At 46.8% G+C, this 9,303-nt stretch overlaps 1 protein-coding gene across 1 annotated transcript in view; it reads left to right on the forward strand.

Annotated features, from left to right (window-relative positions):
• Nucleotides 1-8,868, forward strand: part of SOX8 (SRY-box transcription factor 8) — a 36,024-nt gene extending 27,156 nt beyond the window's left edge. The window contains exons 2-3 of the mRNA XM_032230930.1: nt 157-395; nt 7,617-8,868. Of these exons, the coding sequence (XP_032086821.1) occupies nt 157-395; nt 7,617-8,356 (979 nt within the window). The 3' untranslated portion in view covers nt 8,357-8,868. The remainder of the gene's footprint in view (nt 1-156; nt 396-7,616) is intronic.
• The last annotated feature ends 435 nt before the right edge of the window (nt 8,869-9,303 follow it).

Genomic DNA, 9,303 nt, shown 5'->3' on the forward strand with positions numbered 1-9,303 from the left:
TGTTATAGCTTGATATCTTTAACCTGATCCAGCAGGGCACTCATTATGTTCTTGGGTGCTTAGTCTAATTTGGGACTTCATAAGAGTGTTATACTTAAACTGGTTTAAAGGCACACGTGAATGACTCACTTAGTTTTCCAACCTCTCTCTTTTAAGCTTGCTGAGTGAAAATGAGAAGCGCCCCTTTGTGGAGGAGGCTGAACGACTGAGAGTTCAACATAAAAAGGATCACCCAGACTACAAATACCAGCCACGCCGGAGGAAAAGTGTCAAAGCTGGCCAGAGCGATTCAGATTCAGGAGCTGAGCTGAACCACCACGGAGGATCCCAGATCTACAAATCAGACTCAGGCCTGGGCTTGATGAGTGAAGTGCATCACCCCAATGACCACACAGGTGAGGGAAGAGTGTTTGTGTCAGGCCTGCCCCAACGTGAACATTTAAGGAAGAAAGACCCTCGATTCCCATTAGGTTCTTTTACTAAAGTTAAGTGGTTGCAGTGAAAGTAAAACTAGAGCTAAGTATTCCTCAGTGGCTAAAATGCTGAGCTTGTTGATCAGAAAGGTCGGCAGTTCAGTGGTTTGAATCCCTAGTGCTGCGTAACAGAATGAGCTCCCATTACATGTCCCAGCTTCTGCCAACCTAGCAGTTTGAAAGCACATAAAAAAATGCAAGAAGAAAAATAGGAGCCACTTTGGTGGGAATTTAACAGCGCTCCGTGCGCCTTCAATGTTTAGTCATGCCAGCCACATGCCCACTGAGATGTCTTTGGATAGCGCTGGCTCTTCAGCTTTGAAACAGAGATGAGCACTGCCCCCTAGAGTTGGGAATGACTTGCTAGTCATTTGTGCAAGGTGAACCTTTACCTTTACCTATTCCTGCACAAAGGTTATACGTTTCCCCCTTTCCCTGGCCCTCCGCACTTGGCCAGTGCATCAGTGTCCAATAGAATGCCTTGAAGATGTTTTGGAGACAGATTGAAGCTTGGGGCCTCTCAATCCAGTTTCACATTTGGTTCCCAGGTGTCCTTGGATGTTGGTTTATTCTGGTTTGGCGCCTCTGGTTCTTGTCAATCTGTTTCTCCTCCCCTCCCCCCATTTATTTTCTCATTCCCAGTTCCACATTTTATTACCCAAAATTCCTCCCCCCCCCCCTTACAATTTCTGGCAGGATACCAGCAAAGCAAAGAAGCTGGAGATGGTAGAGCTGACAGTTTGTTCAAGGCAGAATTCTTAATCCAGAATCCTTCATTGGCTTTACCCTGGTCATCTCGGGAGAAATAGCATGAATGTAGGTGGAGATTCTGCACCTCTGTCCCATATTTCAAGTTCTCCTGTTTGATGCATTTCCTAATTTGGGATGATATTCTTGGGAAAAGAATGCCTCAATTCCAGATCCCATAAGAACATTAATTCATTCATCAATCACGCTTGAGAGAGTAGATGTCCTTCTCCACGAGATCTCGGCAGCCTTTCTCCTTGCTCAGTACAGAGCAGAACTGTGGCAGGATGCGTCCCATGGACTCCCACCTTTTCTTTGGGGCTGTCCCAGGTTCCTTTGCCAACACAGGTTACCCTCGGAGAATATCCCCCCTTTTCCCCCATCTACAAAATTGGCAGTTTCTTCTCTGGTTCTATTCTACTCACAGAGTTTTGGGGTTTTTTGCAAGAAAGCTGGGATATTTTCCATTTCTGGCTTCTGCTCCTGGAAATGAAACCAAGGCCTTGGGGAAACTATGCTGACTTCCACAGCTGAAGGCTAAAAGTCTATCTGCTTCCCTTCCCTTCCCTTCCATCTTCTCTTCTCCTCTCCTCTCCTCTCCCCTTCCATCTTCTCTTCTCTTCTCTTCCATCTTCTCTTCTCTTCTCTTCCATCTTCTCTTCTCTTCTCTTCCATCTTCTCTTCTCTTCTCTTCCATCTTCTCTTCTCTTCTTCTCTCCTCTCCCCTTCCATTCCATCTTCTCTTCTCTTCTCTTCCATCTTCTCTTCTCTTCTCCTCTCCTCTCCCCTTCCATCTTCTCTTCTCTTCCCTTCCCTTCCCTTCCATTCCATTCCATTCCATTCCATCTTCTCTTCCCTTCCATCTTCTCTTCTCTTCCCTTCCCTTCCATCTTCCCTTCCCTTCCATCTTCCCTTCCCTTCCATCTTCTCTTCCCTTCCCTTCCCTTCCATCTTCTCTTCTCTTCCCTTCCCTTCCTTTCCCGTCCCTTCTGTTCTTGTGACCACAGTTGAGCCCCAAACTTCTATTGCTGAGACTGAAGTGAGTTTTGTCCCATTTTACTCTTGCCACAGTTGTTAAGCAAATCACTGCGGCAGTTAGTAACAGGGTTGTTAAGTGAATCGGCTTCCCCATTGACCTGGCTTGCTGGAAGGTCGCAAAGGGGAATCACGTGACCCTGGGACACTACAACTGTCATAAATATGAGTCAGCTGCCAAACATCTGAATTTTAATCACATGAGAACAATGGTGCTTGGTGATGGTGCAACAGTTGTAACTATGAAAAACGGTCAATTCAATTTTTTTCAGGACTGTTGTAACTTCAAACAGTCACTAAATGAACTGTTGTAAGTCGAGGACTATCTGTAAATCAGAATAGATTGTAATTTAGGTGGTTTGTTTATTTTCTCCCAATAAGAAACTTCCTGGTTTTTTTTTTCATGTTTATCTGTTGCATGGGAGGGATATTTTTAAAAGGAATTTTGAGATACTGAAAAATCAAAGTTCTCACTGAAACTGGATTCCATCAGCTTAGAAAGGTGGGCAACCAACCAATGATGAGGGGGACTGGAGGCTGAAACATATGAAGAATGGTTGCAGGAACTGGGTAGATCTAGTTTAATGAAAAGAAGGACTAGGGGAGACATGATAGCAGTCTTCCAATATCTCAGGGGCTGCCACAAAGAAGAGGGAGTCAAGCAGTGGTGGGTTGCGGATCCCCTTCCAACCGGTATGGTTGGAACGTGTACGGCGACGTCCCTATGGATGTGCGCAGCGCAAGCATGCATCTTACCGCCTCCGCGAGCCTCTGCAATGCTCCAGCTGCTCAGCGGAGCATTGTGCAGGCATTATAGGTGCCATGCGTGTGTGCTGAAGCACGGAAGCCTGAAAAGACAGGTAAGGAGCTCGGGCGGGTGGGTGGGCCCTCCGGAGCACAGTACCGGAATGGTATCCGGTGCTCCGGGCAGACTCCAGTTCATCCATACTGGGGCGTACCGCCTGCAACCCAGCACTGGAGTCAAGCTATTCTCCAAAGCACTTGAGGGCAGGACAAGAAGCAATGGATGGAAGCTGATCAAGGTGATAAGCAACCTAGAAATTTCCTGACAGTTAGAATAATTAATCAGTGGAACAACTTGCCTCCAGAAGTTATGGGTGCTCCAATACTGGAGGTTTTTAAGAAGAGATTGAACAACCATTTGTCTGAAGTGGGGTAGGGTTTCCTGCCTAAGCAGGGGTTGGACTAGAAGACCTCCAAGGTCACTTCCAACTCTGTTACTCTACTCTACTCTACTCTACTCTACTCTACTCTACTCTACTCTACTCTACTCTACTCCATTCCATATTCCATTCCATATTCTACTCTACTTCATTTTATGCAGGGGTCCTCATCCCCTGAGTTGTGGGCCATTCGGAACTGGGCCACACAAGCGGTGGGCAAGCACAGTCCTGCTTGCAGCTCCACTTGCACAAATGGGCACCCACCACTTGCAAAATGAAGCTACACAATCACGTGTACATGCCCACTGCTTGCGTGGAACCATCCCCTCCTGCCCCTCCCCTCACTGCTGGTTCAAAAATCCAGAAAGGTCTGGGGACCACTGATATAAGGGATGTGAGGCTGCCATGAAAAAGTTCAGTTCAAAGGCTGTTGTCCAAATTCAACCAGCTATTCCAGACCAAGGAAGCAAGAACTAGCTTGAGGTTCAACCTGGAAATAAGGAGAAATTTTCTGACACTGAAAACAATCAATGAATGGAACAGAAGTTGCCTTCAGAAGTTGTGGGAGCTTCATCACTGGAGGCTTTCAAGAAGAGATTGAACTGCCATCTTTCAGAAATGGTGTAGACTCTCCTGCTTGGGTGGGGGGATGGACTAGATCAGTGGTCCCCAACCCCCGGTCCGCGGACCGGTGCCGGGCCGTGGAGTACCTGGCACCGGGCCGCGCAGCGGCCGGGGGCCATGCAACGGCCGACTCTTCACTCATGCAGTGCCGTCGCCGGAGGGGGGGAGCTGCGCGGAAGCACAGGAGCAAGTGAGGCGAGGAGGAAGAATCCCCCGCTACTACACCACCCCCTCCCCCTCCCCGAGTCAGCCGTCCCCTCAGTGAACGCCTCCGCCTCTTTCTCCTTTCTCGCCTCAGTCGGCTCGCCTGGAAGCGAGGCGAGGAGGGGGCGGACCATGCGCTGGAAGCGGAGCCCTTGGAGGCCGCTCTCTTCTTTTTCCCGCCCAGCCTTGGCTTGTGAGAAGGAACGGCGGGAGAGGGAGAGAGAGAGAGAGAGAGAGAACGTCGGGCAGCCGAGGGCGGGGGGGGGTCTTTTGAGGGGAGATGGGGGGTGCGCGATTTTGGCGCCAGATTCAGGCCGCCGCTGCCGCTATTGCAGCGCACGGTGGAAAAGCGGCGGTCTTGCCCACCCCTTCCCTGCCTCCCGCCCGCTCCAGTTGCCGCAGCCAGGGGTGGGGGCTCGGTGCCTGAAGTCTCTTGCCTCTCTTCCAAAATTTCGCCAACGGGCATCGGTGAAGCGCGCTCTTTCTCTTCCTCACAAAACACATTTCCTTTCCCCCCATGCGTAGTTATTGGCAATATGGACTCTTGGAGGCTGCGCTCCCGGGTCGCATTTCCTTTTTGCAGCCCACGAGAATGCTTGGTTCTGAGCCTCAAAAAACGAGAGTTCTCTTAAGGCTGCAAAAAAGGAATATACTTTGGTCCTTGAAGCGCTTTTCCTGTTATTTGGACATTATATATATACGTACGTACATACGTACGGTATGTATATATGCATGTATGTATGTATGTATGTGTATATATATATATATATATGTATGTATATATATATATGTCTGTAGTCCATAATATAGTGATGATTTTAAAAAAAATTAGTTGAGCACATGGAATCTTTTTTCTTTTAGTATATTTTGGAGGTGGGGGCCCACTTTGTTATTTAAGATAGTATCTCCTTTTATATATGGTAGTGAAGATACCTAATACTCCCACCCCCTATTTCCCCCACGACAACCTTGTGAGGTGGGGGGGCTTAGATAGAGTGAATGGGCTTAATACTGTATTCTTTTTACATTGCTATCCTCTGGCTTATTTAATTTTGCCCTTGCTCTTTTTATCTTTGACCTTGATTAATTCAGCTGTTTATTCCTTAAAATCTACATACAAAATGGAAGGTGGGATATGATTCAGGTGTTGAATTGGGAAGGTGGATTTAAAAAGTATGTTTGTATTCCCCCATTTTCGCCCCCCCACCCCTGCGCGCGCTCAGCGGGCCATGGTAAAATTATCAAAGGCTGACTGGTCCGCGGCGATAAAAAGGTTGGGGACCACTGGACTAGATGACCTACAAGATCCCTCTCAACTCTGTTAATCTGTATCTGTATCTAAGTAGCCAGATTCCAATAAATGCTAGAATTAGGGGATAATGCATAATCTTGGCACCTGGAAGAGTAATTTCCCAGCCTCCTTTATAAGGAGTTCATTTGCATGATTGGAAATGCTTCTCCCCACCCGAGTTGCTGTTTATGAGAAGAACTGCTGCCATCAACTCACTTTTGTCTTTTGATTCCAGCCTCTCCTTCCTTGCATTCATTTCCCAACCTTCCTAGACCATCTCCTACCTTTCATTCAGAATGGATTGGGGGTTTCTGATCTGGCACCTTTGAACCAGTGTGAAGATTTGATGGATGTTGCCATGTGTTTGCATCCTATTTATGTTAAATTGGCTTACTCTGGGCAGTTTTCAACATAAAAACAAAAACAACCAATTTAAAAACAAACAAAACCCACAAAACTACCATAAAACAATAGGCGCACTCAAATTTGCTGTTCACAAATTCAGATTAATTTCATTGATCATCAATGAAAGGGCACACTTAGTTTCTCTCTGCAAAACAAGTCAAATCAGGCCTTGACAGATGTGTGGTATGGTCCTTCCAGCTGGGCCTGTGTTGTGCTAAATGGTTTTCCTGGTAGCTTCTGTTCCTTTCTCTCCAATGCAGCTGCTTACACCCGAAATGGCTTTTCCAAAACTTTCAGCCTATGCAAATTGACATGCAGAATTGGGAACGCTATTAGGAAAGCATTTGCTTTGCAAGCCAGAGGTGCCAGATGTTATCCTTAATGCCTGGTTGGTTTGGAGAGAGCCTTGCTTGAATGTAAGAGAATCCTTCCCCAGTCAGATGAGACAGTTTTGAGATAGCTCAGTGTCTCCCAACCTTAGCCATTTTAAGATGCATGGTCTTCAGTGCCAGCTGGAATATTCTGGGGATTGAAGTCCACGCATCTTAAAATTGCTAGGCCACTAAGCTATGTGGCCCAAAGGTGGCAGTAATAGAAGTTAAAGCTTTGGATATTCCTCTCATTCTCTAATGAGTACACTATACAGGCAACCCTTACTTGGTCTCTCCAGTGTTCCTTGTCCTTAGCACATCTGGAATTCCAAATTCACACTGCAGGTGCACTGCCAAAGGATTGCCACAGGAGTATGGCCCATCATAAGCCCACATTGACCAGAAAGCAAACTTGTCAGTTGCTCTTTAGCTTTTCTTAGACCCTCAAATATAGTAGCGTTCCAATATTTGAGGGGCTACCACAAAGAAGAGAGGGTCAAACTATTTTCCAAAGCACCTGAAGGCCCGACAAGGAATCATGGATGGAAACTAATCAAGGAGAACAGTAACCTACAACTAAGGAGAACTTTCTTAACTGTTCTAATAGTGAGAACAATTAACCAGTGGAGCAGAGGTTGTGGGTGCTCCATCACTGGAGGCTTTGAAGAAGAGATAGGATGGCCACTTGTCTGAAATGGTACAGGGTCCCCTGCTTGAGCAGAGGGCTGGACTAGAAAACCTCCAAGGTCCCTTCTGGCCAGGGGTGGTATACACTTACCTTCCCTACTGGTTCACAAATGTGAGCGAGAGCTTGCACGTGTTCATTTCGCTCACACGCTCCACCTCCGCGCATACACAGATCCTTCTGCACATGCACTTTTGTTGAAAAAATGGCCTAAATGGGATGCCGTAGAGCTGGGCGTGGGTGGGCAGAACCACCCGCAATTTCTGCTACCGATTTGGCCGATCCAGTCCAAACCGGTAGAATTCCACCTCTGCTTCTAGCCCTCCTGCTCCTCACCATCCCAGCTTTATGTGGTCATTTTCCTGGTAGGTGGGTCCATCTAAGAACAACAGACTGGGCTCTTTTCCTATTTTGATAGCAGGATTTCCAAAGTTGATTTCCAAAGTAGATGATCCTTTGCTTTCCTGCAGGTCTACTGCCTGTGTCCTTTATTTTGATTAAATACAAATGACCATACATCTTTCAGGGCTGGTGTTTAAGCTAAACCGTCTTCCCTTTGAAGATGATGACTTTGTTTTCAATACACTTTTCTTGTAGGGCAGCCCCATGGACCTCCTACCCCACCTACCACCCCTAAGACAGACCTTCACCCTGGGAGCAAGCAAGAGCTGAAGCACGAGGGCCGGCGCCTCATGGAAAGCGGCCGGCAGAACATCGATTTCAGCAACGTGGATATCTCCGAGTTAAGCAGTGAGGTCATTAACAACATGGAGGCTTTCGACATCCACGAGTTTGACCAGTACTTGCCACTCAACGGCCACTCTGCCATGCCAGCCAGCCATGGGCAGAACTCCACCGCAGGGTCTTATGGGACTTCTTACGCTCACCTGGCCAACGGCAGCACCGGGGGGTCCTCCCAGGTATGGACTCACAAGAGTCCTACATCGGCCTCTCCTTCTTCCAGCGAAAGCAGCCAGCAGAGGCCTCACATCAAGACTGAACAGCTCAGTCCGAGTCATTATAGCGACCAGTCTCACAATTCTCCGACCCATTCGGACTACGGATCCTACACGGCGCAGGCGTGTGCCACCACCGTGTCCCCGAGCTCAGCCACGGGATCTTTCTCCAGCTCCCAGTGTGACTACACCGATCTTCAGAGTTCCAACTACTACAACCCCTACTCGGGCTATCCTTCCAGCATTTACCAGTACCCATATTTCCATTCTTCTCGCCGGCCGTATGCCACCCCGATCCTTAACAGCCTGTCCATCCCTCCTTCTCACAGCCCCACCGCGAACTGGGACCAGCCAGTCTACACAACCCTGACAAGGCCTTGAGCGGACGGAAGGAGCTGCTTCTCGAGGTCTTCCCTACCAGCCTTCAACAAGTATGCACTACACAGAAACAAAGACGGAGCGAAGAAGTGGTGATGATGAGTAACAAAGAACCCTAATGGAGCATCATTGCATAATCCGAAGTGCCTCCCGTTTTGTCGGTGTGCCTGGGCATTCTCTCCAGAACCTCTTCGATTTTCCAAGGCAGAGTTCTATTTTGTTTATTCTGACTCGTAAATCATATTAAATACCATCCGGACCAATGAATGCTCTTGAAGAGACGAAGGACGATCCAGTCTAACTCCTCTGTGAGAACTTTGCAATGAGTTTGGTTTTAAATCCATGGCTCAGAAAAAATGGAGGTGAAGATGATGCTTAAGGTTTTGTGGCAAACTAGGGACAGATCAGGCTTGCACAAAAACCCATGTAGGATTTTGTTTTTAAATCCTAAGTGTTCAATTAACAATGCTGAGGGACCATTCAAGAATCTTTTGGGACCAACCACCCAACCAACTAATGTCAGCCTTCCTTAATTTTAGTTGAAAGTTCTGAGCAAGATTTTGCTGTAATTAACATTTTTTTGTTTGGAAGCTTAAAAAGTGCATTGATATATATATTTTTGTCATTGTTTGAGAGTAAATCTGTTAAATATGTATTTATGTTCCGTGTAATTTTCATCCTTTTAATTAATGAAGTAATTCTGTTCAAGAGGTAGATTTAAAATAAAGACTTTATAATGCATAAAAGTAGTGGAGGAGTTTTCCCATCTCCCCAATTACACTATTCATTAAAAAGAGGAAAAACAGCATTTAAAGGTCTGTCAGAAAGGAAAATTAGAAATGCTTTCAAAAGAACCAATGATAATACAGGAACCTAAGAGGTGGAGAAAAAGCAGAGTTCACACGTTTCAACAAATGTGCCAAATTGCTTCTGGCTAACATTTACTTTCA

This window comes from Thamnophis elegans, chromosome 14 (genome assembly GCF_009769535.1).
Source record: "Thamnophis elegans isolate rThaEle1 chromosome 14, rThaEle1.pri, whole genome shotgun sequence".
NCBI classification, from domain to species: Eukaryota; Metazoa; Chordata; class Lepidosauria; order Squamata; family Colubridae; genus Thamnophis; species Thamnophis elegans.